Source organism: Hemiscyllium ocellatum, chromosome 4 (assembly GCF_020745735.1).
Source record: "Hemiscyllium ocellatum isolate sHemOce1 chromosome 4, sHemOce1.pat.X.cur, whole genome shotgun sequence".
NCBI classification, from domain to species: domain Eukaryota; kingdom Metazoa; phylum Chordata; class Chondrichthyes; order Orectolobiformes; family Hemiscylliidae; genus Hemiscyllium; species Hemiscyllium ocellatum.
Genome location: NC_083404.1, coordinates 113,154,569 through 113,172,973, shown reverse-complemented (window position 1 = coordinate 113,172,973; position 18,405 = coordinate 113,154,569). Strand labels below are relative to the sequence as shown.

The 18,405-nt window shown below is 39.2% G+C and overlaps 1 protein-coding gene across 4 annotated transcripts in view; it reads left to right on the top strand.

Annotated features, from left to right (window-relative positions):
* The window catches only part of LOC132815075 (protein NDRG1-like), a 62,462-nt gene extending 50,127 nt beyond the window's left edge, over positions 1-12,335 (top strand). For all 4 annotated transcript variants that reach the window (XM_060823779.1, XM_060823781.1, XM_060823777.1 and 1 more), the window contains 5 exons: positions 477-528; positions 2,209-2,256; positions 9,911-9,946; positions 10,599-10,650; positions 10,757-12,335. In XM_060823779.1, coding sequence (XP_060679762.1) covers positions 477-528; positions 2,209-2,256; positions 9,911-9,946; positions 10,599-10,650; positions 10,757-10,971 — 403 coding nt within the window. In that variant the 3' untranslated portion in view covers positions 10,972-12,335. The remainder of the gene's footprint in view (positions 1-476; positions 529-2,208; positions 2,257-9,910; positions 9,947-10,598; positions 10,651-10,756) is intronic.
* The last annotated feature ends 6,070 nt before the right edge of the window (positions 12,336-18,405 follow it).

Here is an 18,405-nt window from a genome sequence, read left to right as displayed (position 1 = left end):
TGGATAGAGTTGAGTAAATACAAGCTGGGGAATAAGCTGCTGGGGGTCAGGAGAGGGGTATTTGGGACTTTCATGAGCAAAGCAACAAGTTGGGACCTTACTTCTGTGTGGTGCATGTTAGTGTAGATTATAAAGATTATTTGGTTGAGTCTCCCCATATAAAGCTGTAATCCACTTCCTTGAATTGGTTGGTTGGCCTAGTATATTTAAATTTAGAACAGGACATGTTTGGGTTGGGAGTTAGGTTCAAGTTAGAAAACTATCCCCTTTCTTTAGTCCTCCCAGGAAAGCAAATATATTTCAGCCTTTTTCTGACGTGGTTTAAAATGGTCATTTACATCTCTTCATAATGCTTCTCTCTGTCCAACTGATTGGATTGTTATTGTGGAAAAGTGTCTTATTGCACTGAGTAATGGTAAAATCGTATAATAATTGACTAGTGAGTTGTGTTGATCATATCTTTTTTTTTGTTGTAGGTGTCCAGCTTTGTTGGTGGTTGGTGATACTTCACCTGCAGTGGATGCTGTGGTATGTTAAGATTGTTAATCCAATTTAAATTGATGCTTTATCATGGTGTCCAGTAAACGTTTGCTCAAATTCTCATTAACACCTATTGCCTTGTATAACCACAATATTGCAATTGGGAGCTTTAAAGGGTTTAAATTGCTTTGAGCTTGTTTTGATTCTTGGGCATTTGTCTAATGTGAAATTTCTAAACCTTGCATGTTTTTGTCAGCTAAATATTCAGTGTCTTTGGGAAGTGAAATGAGTTCTGTAATACTGCATGTATGCATCACTTTAATTGATCAAGAAATTTTATGCCTGAAAACTAAAGGCACAATTTTTGTTTGGCCGTCTCGGAATCTGCACCGAAATTTGGATGTTTTTAATTGCATTTTATTACTTTCTGGAATAATATACTAAATTGGCCTGATTGCTTATATCCTTGAATATAATGTGGTAAAGCCAATATGTTCTGGACTAAAAGTATCTTAGAGATTTAAGATGTTAGAAATTCATCTTTTAAAATAATCCTGGTCATAAAGGTCTGCTTCAAAACACTGTCAAAAACTAAATTTTTGTCTTGGGCCATAATGTGGCAACTGTCATCAGAAAACTAAGACTTTAGGTATATTGTTTCAGTCTCCACCCTGCACGTAATAAGAATTGTTGTTTTTTGTGTACACCTCCTACTTGCTGTCATCATTGGCACACTTGATCATTCCTGAAGAAGGGCTTATGCCCAAACCGTCATTCTCCTGCTCCTTGGATGCTGCCTGACCTGTGCTTTTCCAGCAATGCACTTTTCAGCTCTGATCTCCTGCATCTGCCGTCCTCACTTTTTCTCACTTGATCAGTTGTTATCCAACATTAAGTGCCTACTCAAATTGGTTTTACTGTAATGACTTTGTGCTGGCCAAGATTAAAGTAGAAAATAAAATGCCATACTTCATTGTATCAGTGACATTAACAGTTGTAAACACATTGATCTGGAACTGCTAAATTAACTCAGTTTAGATGTTTGGAAATTCAAACTGAAGTAGAATTGTAAGGAAATGGGACTTTCAGTAACAGACCTAAGATGAGTTAATTTGAAATGTGTCCTTGTCACAGAAAATTTGAGATAAATAAAATGCATTTTTCTTCCCTTCTGCTGGAGGTAACTGCATGTTTGTGACAGGATAAAGCTTGTAATGGTTCATTCCAGCACTTTTTTGTATTCCTTGGCAATGTCATTATTTGCTTATCCTAATTGCACGTAAGCAAGTGGTGAGCTGCCGCCTTAAAGATGTATAGTCCATAAGGTGTAGATACAAATTCAGTACTGTAAAGTGAGAGAACTGAGCTCCCAGGATTTTAACTCCATGAAAGAAGGAACAGTTGTACTCTAAAAGTTTGGTCATCCCTGGCTGGTGGCTCGATATCAGGCTTGGGAATCACTTGTGCATATTATCTAGTGAATTAATCAGAGGACACAAGGAGTCATCTCTTTCCTGTGAGGGGTGGTGGAATCAACATCATTATTATTATAGAAGTTTTGTTGTTGTTAGAATGTTAAACAACAGAGCAGTTTCTCTGTCAGCATAATTAGAACAAGTTGAGATAAGTTTTACATAATCTAAACTGGGACTCATCTCTTGGTTATTTAAGTGATTTTAGTTTCATAATCATGTAAAAGTGCTTACTGCTGAAAATATTTTCTTTCAGGTTGATTGTAATACTAAGCTTGATCCAACAAAGACTACTCTGCTAAAGGTAATGTAATACAAATACAAAAAGATAATGTTATGGTATTTGGCTATAGAATAGTTCTGGGTGTCAAACTCATCACCAGCAAAAGGCAAGTTTACAGGAAATCCATTGCTTACTGTTTAACCACAATGTGGATGAATTGTAGAGTCTTAAAAAACCATTCTTTAGGTGGTTTTTTTAAGATTGTAAAATCCACCTCCAAACCAGAGCATCCTAAGTTTGAGGTGTCTGTCTTGCATTTAGAAATGACTGGGATGAAAGGAAAAATAGTCTAACTCATTTGCATTTCTGAAAATGTTCTTCTGATTAGTGCAGAATTTTGAGATTGAACCTGGCACTTGGCTGCAGACTGCTCTTATTCAATTTTGGTCTGCTCTATTTTATAGTGCACAGATATCCAAGATCAGTGCAGGTAGTGAACTTGCTTGTGCAGGTCTCCATATTTAAGTGATCTGTTTTATCTAATGACTTAAATTAGTATTGAATTTTTGATAACCAATTTGTCAAATATCTCTTGATCTTATCTGTTGAAAGTAAATATTGTTCTGTCTTCACCAAAACAAACATTTGAAAAAGGAATGGGAATACAAGATTCTCCCAAGCAGTATGTAACTGGGAGCTTTGAAATACACAATATGATTTGGAAGTACAGATTCAGGTCTTAAAACCTATTCCAAAATGGTTAACCTGGTAGAGGAGATATTGGTCAATGCATTAATTCTGTTTTATTTGAAATGTTTGTTTTTGTTCTTTGTATATCTGTAGTATTACACTTTCACCCCACACTTTCAAATTGCACAGTTGTGGAGGAACCTGACAGCCATGAAAATGTGTTTCAGATAGTAACTGTCAACAGTTGCTGGCATTGTGGGGAGGCTGACTTTTCATGTTGCAATATAGCAATAGAAGCCATGGAGAATGTGATGGATTCATGACATGTGTTTTTAAAACATCCTTTAACATTCGCAACATTTTCATTTTTAGTTCTAAAGGGTACCAGATTGTAGACAAACAATGTCAGACATTTGGATGAAGCTTTTAGGAATTCTTTGAGGTGAATAGTGCCCTGGTCTAGGAGAGAAAGGCACCCAGCTTTTTCTTCTGATTGTAAGCAGAAAAGCAAACATGGCAAATAAAAGCAAAATTCTGCGGATACTGGAAATGTGAAATAAACATGAAACACTGAAGAAACAGCAGTTGTAGAAGCATCTATGGGTAAAGAAAGTTAATGTTGAGTCCATTACTACAACCGCCTCAAATGAATGAAACATTTTAAAATTTTCTCTCTGCAGAGACTGCGATAGCTGCTGACTTTATTCAGCATTTTCTGTGCATATCAAACTGTTTCCCTTCTGAGAAAACCATAGTTTGTTTAAGAACAAAATTCCAATATATGGATTATTTTCAGAAAAAAAGCTTAAGTGTAACAGCAGCAGTTGTGGTAATAATTTAGTGTAGCTTAGGTTGCTGAACATCAGGGCAAGAGAATTACCAGAAACAAAAGGATATGAAAGAGCAGCTTAAACATATTTTTAGTGAGCTGTTAGCAGTTAAGGGTCTCGCGAAGAGACTTTCACTTACTGTTAAGTTAATGCAGAAGTTTGCCATAAAGAACCAACTCTAATGCCAAGATGAACAAAACTTTAAAGTTGTAACAGGATGATCCTTCTCTAAGGTTTAAATATCTGTAAAATGATTTGAAATATTAAATCTCTATCCTCTTAGTTTCAATGAGTTATTTTAAAGCCTAAAACAATATCTTACACCACAAACAGAAAAACAGGGGAAAGAAAATCCAAAAAGAACTGCAGTTCCTAGAAATTTGAAACAAAAACAAATGCTAGTTCCAATTGCTGGAAAATCTCTGCACGTCTGGCAGCATCTGCAGAGAAAGCAGTTAATGTTTCCGGTCCGGTGACTCTTTAGAGCAAACATTATTTCAATGCACAGAGAAGTTCTTTTGTTTTTGAAAGCAGCCTTTTGTGTATATGTGCAATCACTGTACAAGGACTTTAAGAACTCAGCAATGTTGCGATGCCTGCTCCACTGAACGTAAATCACCCAGTTTGGGTGGAGTTAAAGTGAAGAGAGAAACACTGGAACAACTGGGTGAAAGTCTAAAATCTAGCCATGTGAATATTACAATCACTTGCAGAGAAACAAGTGGATCATTCTTCAGTGATTACAGCAAAATTGGAGCCTGGTATTTCTGAATACCATGTTTTGTGTATTCAGTATGTAATCAGTTTTGTAGGAAACTCTAACTTGAAAACTGATCTTGACTCTATTCTTCTCAATCAGCCTATTGTGAACTCCAACTCATGATGTCAGTAAATTAGAAAGATGTTGACTGCTTTGAGATAAAATTAGCTGCAAATGTGTTGCTGGTCAAAGCACAGCAGGTTAGGCAGCATCTCAGGAATAGAGAATTCGACGTTTCGAGCATAAGCCCTTCATCAGGAAGCCTTCCTGATGAAGGGCTTATGCTCGAAACGTCGATTCCTGATGAAGGGCTTATGCTCGAAACGTCGAATTCTCTATTCCTGAGATGCTGCCTAACCTGCTGTGCTTTGACCAGCCACACACTTGCAGCTGTGATCTCCAGCATCTGCAGACCTCATTTTTTACTTGAGATAAAATTATTAAAGTAAAACATGGCTTATCAAGGCAGCTTTCACTTGCTGATCTGACTTGTCCAGTATCACTGGCTATGAACTTAAGGTAAAGAATAAAGAAGGGCTGATTTAAAGTATGATTGTTAGGGGACAAAATACATAAGGAATGGAATGATACAAGATGGTATAGGAGATGGAGAATAGCAGAGGGATAATGATTTATTGCTGCATGGATCTTTATTACAGTGAAAAGCTTTGATTTGCATGCAGTACAGACAGGTCATACCTTACCTGTACAGCCTTGTATGCCTCATTTTGACTAAACACAAGGTTAAGGCTGCATAGGAAGTGCACAAAAGCAAGATCAATATTAGATTTGAAGTTGGTGAGGCACATTCATCGGTCTAATAATGGTAGGGAAGAACCTGTTCCTTACCCTGTTTGGAACATGTATTCACACTTCTGTATCCTCTGCGTGACAAGAGGTTCAAAGAGCAGGTCCTTGATATTGGCAGTTTTTGTGGCAAAGAAAAATATAGATGGAGTCCATGGATAACAGGTTGGTTTGTGTGAGGGTCTGGGCTATGTACACAAGCTTATGCAATTTCTTATGGTCCTGGTAATGCAGTTGCTGTTATGCACCCAAAACACTCTATGGTGTAAAAGCTGGTGAGGGTCCTTTATGGCCATGCCGAATTTCCTAGGCCTCCCAAGAAAGAGGCATTGTTGTGACACCTTCGCAGTTGCATCTACGTGAGATACAGGACAGATTTCTGGTTGGAACTCAGGAATTTTAAGTTTTCAATGCCTTTCACTCCAACTCCATTGATAGCATCATGTCATCCTTTTTATTTCCAAAGTCAATGATTCGTTCTTTAGTTTTACTGACATTGAGGGAGCGATTATTATCTTTGCCCCACGACACAAGCATTCTGTCTCCTCTCTGAATTTATCTGGCCTACATCTGTGTTGTCAGCAGACTTTTTTTTTCATAGATTTGAGTTTGTATGAAAACTGGCCACAGTAATGTGTATAGAGAGTACAGCAGGAAGCTAAGTATGCATCCAGTGGTATTGGGTGCCAGTGTTACTGTGGAGGAGTTAATCTGTCTTTGTGGATCAGGCAGCTGAGGATCCACTTGTAGGTCTTGGAAGTTTTGACATTAGTTTGTTTGGGATTATAGTGTTGAAGGCAGAGCTGTAGTTAAGTAGGAGCCTAATGTAGGTATCCTTATCCTGATATTCCAGGGATGAGTGAAGGGGCTAGAGAAACTGCATCTGCTATGGATCTGTTCTACTGATGGGCAAATTGCAAGGGTTCAGGGCAGGCTGAAGGGATGAAAACGATGGAATGTGGATGACCTGGGAATGCAGAATTGGTTAAGTACACAATTTAATATCTTCCTAGTGAACAAAGAGAATTTTGCTTTTAATCACTGAAAGACTGCAAGTCTCTCTGATCTATCTATTTACACTGGCTTCTTTTTAAAGCCAGAGGATACTGTCAGCAAATAGTGCTGAATTATATGCTACAAGTTGCACTTTTTTGGTGATTTTATTACATTTGATTCCCAAAATATCAACAGATCCTAATCTAGTGAACAAAGAATTCAGTTTTCATAGTTTTACTAAATCAGTAGTCCTGTTTAAGGTTTATAATGAACTACACTGTTCATTCTGCATGATGGCAGAACTGTGTTGGTGTTAGCTATCCTTTCTGTGAAACTGAATATCCAGCTTTTTCAGTGTAATTTGAAGAGATCTAGATATTCTGAACTGAATCCCTACTCTTCCACAAGGTTTTCCATTGCATTCCCTGCAAATTGAAATTGAACTGTTGTTAACTTTCTCTTCAAAGCTTTTTAGAGAATAACATTTTAGTTCTGCATTGTTGAAGAAAGTACTGTTACTTCAAACTACAAAAACACTTGTGGGGTAAAATATCCTTTCTGTTTATAGCTGCATTGGTTGATGAAATATCAAGCTAAAAAATTTCCATGTGCATATGCCCTCGTGTCCCACTGCTGTAAAAGATAAAACTAGCCTGTAACTTTCTGGTTTGTTATCAAATTCCTGCATGTGATTTTTACGCTTGTTTTAGATGTTTGGCATCATTGAATTTGAAGATTAGTGGATGACATCAAAATGAAGTTAATGCTGAGTCACAGATCTCCCTAAATTTTTGTGGACCAGTTTTCTAGCTCTGAGCATGCTCATTTTCAATGCTAGAAACATCTTTTTTATAGTTGCAGTATGCCGAAGATGAGGCAATAGAAAAATTGTTTAAAATTCACAATTGCTTCAGTAATTTGCAGTCATTGCTAGCATTTATAAAATCTACTGGAGGTGTGCACTCTAAGCTGACTTTGAAATTGAGCATCTAGACTTTGATTTTGTGTTTATTGGTGTAAAATAACATTTGAACTGGATGAGTTTTTGTGCAGCTCTTTACACTACACTCCACTATACTTGTAAATCCTTTAAAAATTTATCTGCTTTCAAGAGCATCTTGAATTACTTTATTTGGATGTCAGCATACAACTGAGCTGTATATATGAACTCTTGTTAGGATATCTGTATTAGAGCTAGTTTATGTCTAATGTTTTTAACCCAAATCCACTTGTCAATTGTAAATATAGACAACATACAGAAGATTTAAAAGTATTTGACTCTAAAATAGTCTCCGGTGACTTGACTGGCATATGTTCTCCAATTCTTTTATCAAACAGCGCATACCTAAAATGTCCAAGATTGCTATTCAAATTTTATGGAAGCTTGCAATTGTATCATGGCATTTTAATGTCAGTTGCAGTTATTTCTTTTTGCAGAGATAATCTGTGAAATATAGGTTTGTAGGGAACAATATTACTTAACACAGTAAAGATTTATTTTTCAGTCTCAAGTAGTTGAGTACTTCTAACTTATTCAATTGTCAGTGCCAGTACTGATTATAAATTTTCAAAGTTCATTCCATTGCAAATCTCAAAAGTAATTTTTTTTTTAATAGGGAGGTTAAGGATTAAGCAGTTTGTAATGTTCATGGCTAGGAGAGTTCAAACCAGCAAACCCAAAAGTTGACTGGGAGGAAAGAGTAAGCTAGCTAGGAAATTTTGCTTGTTTTTAATTACTTCAGTTTTTAAAAGTGGGAATTAGCTGAAATAAATTATGACCCCTTTTTGAGGTGGAGAAAGGAATGTGAAAATGATTCTCCGTTTAGAATTGAGACAGATTGGCAAAAGGAATGCTCTCAGGATTGAAGGAAATTTGGCAAATTGTAACCACAGTTGGCTGAGTGGCACAAAACCAGATGATAGTTTGACTTCTAGTTGGAAAAAACCCACAATGTCCAGCAGGGCTGCACAAGCACTGTTGGAGAGGGTCTTCCTATTTGTGTGGGTTTTTTTTAAAAAAAGCCTGCATAAGCAATTTTGCATTTGAATGTAGACTGGTTGACCAGAAATTTCAGAGCACCTCAAGTTTTCATACTAAATAGGGAGGAGAGTTGCTGGAGATTAGTTGACTGGTCAAATCACCTGATCAGTGGCAAATGGAATTCAATCAAGAGTGCAGTGATTCATGCAGGAAAGTTGAACAAGAATCAGAGGGAACTTGGTCTGCATGTACATTGGTCCCTTAAGGTTTCAGGATAAGTGGATAAAGTGATTAAGAAGCTATATAAGTTTTTTTTAATTAGCTGAGGTGTGGAGTTTAGGAGCAGGAATGTTATGCTGAAACTGTATAAAACATTGGTTAGGTCACAGGTAAAATATTATGTTCTGCAATCCACATTAGATAAAGGATGTGTGTACTGGAGAGAGTACAGAGAAAATCTTTGCAAGGATATCTGAGCAGGAGAGTTTTTATGAAGAGATTTGGACAGGCTGGGGTAATATTCCTTAAGCAGATGAGTTTTGAGAGGAGACTTGATTGAAGATATATAAAATTGAGGGACATAGGATACATAGAAATATTTCCCCATGATGGAGCAGTTCATGACTGGGGCATAAACTTTAAGGGCAGGCAATTTAGAGGTGACTAGGCAATTTCACTCAGGGTGAATCTAGACCTTGTTGCATATAAAGTGTAGTAGAGGCAGAAACCCTCAACATGCAACCCTCCAGGCATACAAGGTTATGAGCTAAGCACTGGACAAGGTGAATAGAATAGTTTTTCACTTGTGGACATATTGGGCCTCAAGACCTTTTTTGTGCTGTGGTCTTCTGACTAATATTAGCAAAGAAAAATATTAAACTTACTAAACCTAAAGTTAACAGTTGCCATCGTGGCCTACATCCTAAGAGGTAGTGGTAGCTACAAAGATTGTGGATACATTGATCAGGATTTTCCAATGTTCCTTATGTTCGAGAACAGTCCTAGACAGATATCCTTGGCAAATGTAATGCTGCTATTCAAGGGAAGGAGCAAAACCATGTCAGTTGGCCTGACCTGAGTCTTGTGGAAATAGAGGACTTAACTTTTAGTTTTCTAAGTATAGTGTTATGTTGATTAAAGTTGTCAACATTGCATGATAAATGCATGGCATCTGAGGAGTTTTTATTCTAGCATGGGATTCTTTTGGTGTTACTGGCAATACCAGCATTTGTTCCTTATTCAGAATTAGCCTATAGCATTGTTTACCAGAAAATAATGATGGCTGGGTTAGTGAATTTAAGGCTAAGGAAGACTTTAGATAGTCAAGGAACTCTTTAGCTGCAGGAGGCTGAAAGACCATGACACTACTAGCGCATCTCCCATGAAACCCATTCCTCCTAAATCTCGTTTTTGTATAGTTATTAACATGTACGTAAAGTTAATAGACAGATGGAGTTAAATGGGAAATAAAAACACTTGGTGTCTTCCACATATCAAAATTCTTCAGATCTAGTTCATTTCTTTTTACTTGTGTACAGTGCAAATAAAGTTTATTCTCCAGATATACAAATCTCGTTGAGAGAAATGACCTGTTAATCTGTTTAAGCTGTTGACCTATTGGGAATGGTGAGATGGACACTTGACTGTGTTTTCTCATTTCATTTGAAATAGATGTCGGACTGTGGAGGACTGCCGCAAGTTGTTCAGGTATGTTTGAAGCCTGCTATGTAAAATCTATATGCATCAAGTATACTTTTAAGAAAATAAAATTCATTAAATATCCTGCCATAACCTTAACCCCACTAGCTTTGTTCCAGCCCCACAAATTTCTAACATTGTAATTTGTCTGTTTCTTGCCTCTTGACTAACTGACTTCTAATCACTCTACTGTTGGAAGTTATGTTTTCAGTTAGCTATGTCCTGAACTCTGAAATTTCTTCATCTTTCAATCTTTCTATCTATCTACTTCCCTTTCCTCCTAAATTCTTAAAACGTGTCTCATTCACAAAGATTTTAGTCATCTACCTAAAGTCTTAATTTGCAATAAAAGTATTGTGAATTGCTTTTGAGACAATTTATCTCAGGTGCAACATAGATATTAATTCTAGTTTTCCCTCCCATTGGAACTTCATCCAAATGGCTTTGTCTCCATAAATATCTAGATGGAAGGGATTTTGGGTGGATTGGAGCAGAGCAGAGTTCTCTGAACATTCTTGCACTTGCACCCACCTTCCAAATGGAACACATTCTGGAAAAACTTACTCCCACTTTTTTTTTGTTCTCTTGCTTGTTTCTTGTGCTCATGAGCACAGTGGATAAATGGAATGAGTAACATTTTTCACTCGTATTTTTCTTGCAGCCAGCAAAGCTTACAGAGGCTTTTAAGTACTTCGTGCAAGGAATGGGCTACAGTAAGTAGAAATAACTTTACCATCGTAAACTTGGTACAACATTAAAAGAAGATATCATTGTTTCTGGTTTACAATATTTGTTCTTGCCCCATTCTTTAACATGTAGTGCCTGCAGCCAGCATGACCCGTCTTATGAGATCCCGTTCAGCATCCGGATCCAGCGTGGTCTCCCAAGATGGCAACAGGAGTCGTGCTCACACCGGGGAGGCATCCAAGTTTCATAGCCACCCAACTGTGGGATTGAACCAGAATGCAAATGCCAACACTAATGTGGGAGGTGTTGATAACCCTGGCCCTCAGTCAGCTGAAATTTCATGTTGAGAACCTATTTGTTTTTCTCTCTTCCATCCCAAGAAAAAATTAAGTGTAAATTTGCTCTTAAGGTAGTGACGTAGTGTGAATGGGCCCCTTGTTTAATGAAAATCTTCACCAATATCAGGATTAAAAAATGCATAAATGAAAACTTGCCTCTCTTGTGCTTGTTTTCCTAGAAATTGTCATAATTTAGGGTCCATGCAAAAGTTGACGGTAAAACACATGCTGTTCTTTTGCACCTTTTTCAGGGAGCAATAGGCCTAACAACCTTTTGAAAGTGCTTCCCATGAGTCATATAAAGCTAGAGTTCAATGTTAAGATGTACATAGTTTGAATAATCTTAAGAAATAAAATCTTGTTAGTTTCTGTAACTTGTCAAATTTCAATTAGTTGTTTTCCGTCCTTGTTGTATTGTTACCTTCCCTTTAATCCAGAAGCATATATATTGCTATTTTTTAAAAAAATCATTAAGTATGTAGATTGATATTGCTGCTTTTTTCTATTTTGCATAAATTTGAGTAGGCAAGTAAGGTTTGGTCCTTTTTTCAAAATATTGAGCTAAAGTGCTTGTTTCATTTTTCCTGGTTATATAATCTAATTATTCTAACACTTGCATTCATACTGTACTATAGAAATTTCTATGTTTAAATTTCTTCAAAGGTTTCTTTGAAGTGGCATTGTAATTTTTAGCAGCCTTTTTGTGCTTTTTGGAATGAACTGTATTCAGAAGTGTCTAATGCAAGCTACACCTAAATTATTTTCCTTGCAATTGATGACAAAGGTGTAAGTCTCAGAATTTTGTTGTTGTTAAACAGAAATTTGTTCAGGGCATTCATCCTCTCTGCAATGCACTGTCCTAAATTTGTGCAATAGCAATTATGAATTTTGTATGACAAAAATATGTAACTTCATCAGCATGTAACATCACTTCTGAGTCCAATGAATGTATGTTCTTTCACCACTCCTGTGTAGGTGTGATCTTCAAGCATAACTGAAGGTTCAAATAGCACCGAAGTGTGAAGGTCAGAAATAGGCTGTTGAGTTGTTAAACTGTTGAGTAGTTTCTGTGCTTGTGCTCCATACTAGTCTCTTCCCATCTTTCTTCATCTTGCCCTCTTTTCCTACCTTGCATTTAGAAACTTTTTAGCAAAATTTGTAATTGGAGGCTACTAGTTTTAAGCATTGGCCCTGTGTTTAAATCTAAAGGTGTATTCTTGAAAAGATTTTTACATTACCCTCAAGATTTTAGACACTAGATAGCATCTGCAAATGAGGTAGTGATAGTAAAATTGCTGCCCTAGTGTGATTCCTTTATTGTGGTGCTCTGAATTGCAATCCATATTAAACATTTTTATATTTACATTTCAAAAGCTTGTTTGACACATTTCTGTTGCTATTAAAACTGGATTGGTCCTTCATGCCTTAAGATTGCTTCCAACTGGAAACATGGTCATTGTTAAGCTCAGTGAAGCTACAAATAATGAAACATTTGCTAAAAACTTGAGTGCTAATATCTCCCTTTTGGGAAGATGAAGGATGTGCTGGATCTGCTAATCCAGTTTTGACTCCCAGGAAATTGGGCCCTTTGTTTCCAGGAACAGGAGCAATAAAATGACTAAAAAAAAGCCCATAAGTGCAGATTTTTTGCTTTTTGGGTTGATGTTGAAGGATGTCGTTCTTGACGTGGTTTAAACTAATATTGGAAAGATGAGGGGAAATACTGCTAAGCCATGTTCTGTTTTGGGGTTATGTTAATGTTCAGGAGCTAGGTGTTTGCAACCTAATATTGACCAAAAATTTTCCCAAGATTCCTACTACTATCTGTAGATCCAGCTTAAAATCACAAGTCTTGATATTGGCTGTGATCCTTTTCTTGGATCCTGCAGATAATACTAAATAAGTAGTTGAAATCAGTGTTTGGAAACTTGACAGAGACATGCATATTTGTATTTATTTTGAAAATAAATTTTCAAAACCTAAACTTTGTTCTGGAACAAATGTTTGCTTTGCATTTTGTGTTCAATTTTATTCCTGATTTTAAGTGGGATTTAATATGTAAACACCAACTTGCGACTGACTGCCTGTCTTTTGTGGTTACATTATGTCTTGGTGCCCCTTGGAGTGGGAACATAATGTCCTGTAGTATGATTTTGAGGCTTCCCATAACTGGTAAAGACACTGTGTCAATGCACCCAGTATGCAGCTTTTAGTTAGTTGTCACAAACTTGCTGAATCATTGGGCAGAAGTTCAATGCATCTCTCGCCCACCCCCTCCCAAAAATTTGATTTGATGAACACTTTGTTGCTACCTGTCCCAGTATAGCTATCAATGCATTCTCCCTCACCATACAGTTAAGTAATTTGATAGTGGTGGGATGTCAAGGATTACATCCTGACCACTTCTGGATCATGCAGCATCTGCTTTTTGGTTGTGTGCAATGAATATAGTTGGTGTGTTTCTTAATTGGCTAGTGCTTGCTAAACTCAGCTTCATGGTTAATATTTTAAATGTCTCTCAAGTGGGCAGTCCACTGAACAGGCCCAAATGAACCAAAAATTACAATTTTTAATATTCAGTCAAGTTTGTAATGTAGTTGCTATGCAGTCTTTTCATCCTGTACCAGAAAAAGGGAATTTGTTGAGGCATTGCATCTTTTCAGCATCAGTTTGGGGATCTCTGCATTTCTCATTGTATATCTGGACCACTGGAGTTAATATTCCTTTTGTATTTTGACAAAAGTGTGTGTTAGGATATTGTCATAAGAGTGCAGAGTAAGCAGTTAAGCAATTAATCTACTTGCCAACTGAACAACATCCATTTTCTCATTGTATAATTCAGCGATTCTGAAGAAGAGTCACCTTATCCAAAATATTGCTGAGTTTTCTAGCAATTTTTATTTCAATTGTCTTTTGATATTGGTATGCTTGTGTCTCATCTGATAAGTACAAGATGAAAATCAACCATGTGTCTTTTTGAGTAAAAGTCTACTCTATGCTATACTATTCAGTGCAAATGTGAATAGGCAATCTTCTCTGCCATCCGCACATTAGTAGTATTGTGAACAGTATTATTAGGCATTAAGTGAATGGGCAAAAGCAGCTACAGTGACTTGAATATCTGATTTTGGAGGATGGCTTGTTGGGGTGGGAGGTGTGGTGGGCTCAGTAGTTAGCACAGCTGCCTTACAGCACCAAGAACCCAGGTTTGATTCCACCCTCTGGCAACTGTGTGCAGTTTGTACATTTTACCCATGTCTAAGTTTTCTTGTGTTCTGGTTTTCTCCCACAAACTAAATGTGCAGGTAAGGTGGATTGGCCGTGGAAAATGCACAGTTACAGGGATAGAATGGAGTGTTGGGGAGTGGATCTCTATAGAATATTCTTCAATGGGTCTGTGTAGACATGATGAGCCAAATGGCCTCTTTCCACACTGTAGAGATGCTGTGATTTTGATTCTAGGATTCTGTTGACCAAATCTTTATAACCTCCAGGCATAAATCAAGACCATCACCATTTTCTTGTCACTTTTATCTAATCACAATGCTCCATTGAACTTGTGACCTGACAATGAAAAGATTTCAACTGAAGCTAAGATTTAATATTGCAGTTTGCAATCACATAATCTAACTGGTTCACTATCACATCTTAACTGTGGTGCTCAAAACAGGCTTATAGGACAGAAATTAAATGCTGTGCTGATGTTACTAGTCAATGGAATGTTTTTAAATAACTTAGATTGTGATGTAAGAAATGGGGCCTGATTGATCTAGCTTGGTAGAGGGAACTAATCACTTGGTCTGAATGGATGTAGTTGAGGTATTCTCTAACCTGTTAATCAATGTTATTGTACATCCACTGAAACAGGTGGGACTTGCCCCATGGCCTCCTGGCTCTGAGGTAGGAATAGTATCAATCTCGTATAAAACAAGTGCTCACAAGATGTGGTTTGGATATTAACAGTTGGCTACAGGTTACATTTGACATTTGTGATGTCTTAGTCTGGACCAGAACATCTGGGTTTAGTCCTGGATGTGTGACATTAATATATCCAAACAAATTGACTACATGGGCAAGATAGCCATTGTTGAAAAGTGCGGTGCTGGAAAAGTGTAGCAGGTCAGTCAGCATCCGAGGAGCAGGAAGATCTACATTTCGGGCATAAGCCCTTCAGCCACGTCCAAAAATCTCCTCCCTCTACAAGGATCTGAGAGTCCCTCTCACTGCACCCCCCCGGGTCATCTCCTCTGCCCTGAAGCTCTTCAGCCGCGTCCAAAAGAAGGGCTTATGTCCAAAATGTCGAGTTTCCTGCTCCTCGGATGCTGACTGACCTGCTGCACTTTTCCAGTACCACACTTTCCAACTCTGATCTGCAGTCCTCACTTTCTCCTCCAAGATAGCCATTGTTCCAGAGACTGAAGGTCCAGAAGTTAGGCTTTGCTCCTTTGACATCTTGGGTTGATCTTTCACATCTATGTTGTCATAGTTGGTGTTGCTGCAACTAATTCAGATATAATCGAACTTTGACATCACCCCAATATTTCACTTCTCATTGTTTCTGCATATTTGTGTAACTGCACCATTTTCATATTACATTCTTTTCATCACTTCCCCCAATATTTGCTTGTAAAGCTCACAACATAATCACATCTGACATTCTTATAGCAATGCTTTGACCAATCAGAATCAGCCTTCCATATTTAAATTTTAACAAGGTCCGGTTGTTAACTGTCCATCAGCATTATTGGGTGCATTCTGCATGGCAGCACCTTTTTTTGACCAATGAACATTCTCCAGTCATGTATTTAATAAATGTTTTTCTTTTGGTTTTTGTATTGTTTTGCAAAATGACCTGATGAATGCAAGAAAAAACTGACAAAATTTTAAAAGGCAACTGGATGGGCATATGAATAGGAAGGCTTTGGAGGGATATGGGCTGGGTGATGGCAGATGGGACCAAGTTGCATTGGGATATCTGGACGGCATGGACAAGTTGGACCCAAGGGTCTGTTTCCATACTGTACATATCTATCTTTCTAAGATGAAAATATCTCCTAAGACTCTCTCACAATTGCAGATGTGGTTTTAATTTTTTTTCTGTCCATTGGTAGGAGTGGCACAGTGGTTAGCACTGCTGCCTCAGTGCTAGAGACCCGGCTTCAATTCCCACCTCTGGCAACTGTTTGTGGAGTTTGCACACTTTCCCTGTCTGTGTGGGTTTGCTCCGGTTTCCTCCCACAGTCCAAAAACGTGCAGGTTAGGTGAATTGGCCCATACTAAATTGCCCATAATGTTAGGTTAAGGGGTAAATGTAGGGGAACGGGTCTGGGTAGGTTGCTCTTCGGAGAGTTGGTGTGGACTTGTTGGGCCAAAGGGCCTGTTTCCGCACTAATCTAGTTGATATAGCTACGATGTAACAACACTGCTGAAGCTAGGCACCAACTCTAAGACACCTCCTCCTACTGCCCCCCTCGATCATAACTCCTTCTCCCCTGCAAATCATCTCCCAGACCATGCACCATCTCCCACCCACCACTTCCAACCTCAATCCGGGAACCCTGCACCGTCCAATTCTACCTCCTTCCCAAGATCCACAAGCCTGACCACACCAGCCAACCCTTTGTCTCAGCTTGCTTCTGCCCCACCAAACACCTTCACCTACGTCGATACTGTCCTATTCCACCCCCCCCCCCCCCCCCCCCCCCCCCCCCCAACACCACAGTCCAGGAATTTCCCACATGTTCGAGACACCACTCACGCACTCAACCTCCTCAAAGACTTCTGTTTCCCTGACCCCCATGCCTCATCTTCACTGTGGGCATCCAGTCCCTCTACACTTCCATCTGCCATGACTAGGGCCTCCAAGCCACCCAGTTTCTTCCTCTCCCGACGTCCTCAACAGTACCCTTCCACTGACTCTCATTAGTTTGGCTGAACTGGTCCGCGCCCTTAACAATTTCTCCTTCGAATCCACCTATTTCCAAACAAAAGGGGTAGCCATGGGCACCAGCTATGCCTGTCTTTGTCGGCTGCGTATAACAGTCCATTTTCCATAGTTACACCAGCACCACTCCCCACCTCTTCCTCCGCTACATTGACGGACTGAATCTGCATCACCTCGCGCTCCAGTGAGGAGGTTGAGCAGTTCACCAACACATTCCACCCTGACCATAAATTCACTTGAACCATCTGATACCTCCCTCCCCTTCCTGGTCCTCTCCATTTTCAGTGATGACTGACGACGCTAACTTTTTTTTTAACAAATCCACTGACTCCCACAGCTACTTGGATTAATCTCTTCCCACCCTATATCTGGCAAAAATGTCGTACCATATTTCCAATTCCTCAGTCTCCTCCATATCTGCTCAGCCTCCTTTTTTTTAAAGACTGTGTAATTTCCCTTCCCACGTGGTTGAAGATTCCCTCTAATGCATCTCATCCATATCCTGCAACTCTGTTCTCAAACCCCACCCCTCCAATAAGGACAGATCCCTCCTGGTCCTCCCCTTTTCCACCCTACCAATATCCACATCTGCCAATGTTTCCATCATCTCCAAATTGACCCTACCACTAGGGATATATTTCCCTCCCCACATCTTTCCGCAAAGACAGTTTCCTCTGACTAGCTGGTCAGGTCCACCCCCCCCCCCCCCCCCCCCCCCCCCAACAATGCACCCACCCATCCTGGCTCCTGGCACCTGCCACTGCAGGAATTGCAAAACCTGATTTCCCACCTCCATCCAAGGCCCCACAGGAGCCTTCCACATCAATCAGTTTCACCTGCACATCCACCAATGTAACTTACCGTATCTGTTACCCTTGATGCAGCCTCCTTTTTATATTTGGGAGACTGGACACCTGGCAGAGCGCTTTAGGGAACATCTACAGGTCACCCCCCACAATCAAACCCACCGTCTCATGGCCAAACATTAACACTCCTTTCTTTCCTCCACCCCCCTCCCCCCCCCCCCAACTCTGCCAAGGACACGCCACTCCCTCCCCACCCGACTCCTGGAGGAAGAATGCCTGATCTTCCACTTCTGAGTACTTCAATGTGGACTTCCACCAATTTCCACACTTCCCCTACCTCACCCCAGTTCCAACCTTCCAGTTCAGCACCATCCCCATGACCTACCTGCCAATCTTCCTTCCCACCTATTGACTCCCTTTTTTTTCTTTACTCCCTCTTTTTTTTTTCCCCCCCCCTTGACCTATCACCTTCATCCCCACCTCATCCACCTATTGTACTCTTGGCTACCTTCTCCACAGCCCCACCCCCTCCCATTTTTCTCTCCACCCTGGAGGCTCCCTGCCTTATTCCTGATTTGAAAGGCTTTTTGCCCAAAGTGTAGATTTTCCTGCTTTTCTGCTGCCTGACCTGCTCTGCTTTTCCAGTACCACTCTAATCTAGACTCTGATTTCCAGCATCTGCAGTCCTCACTT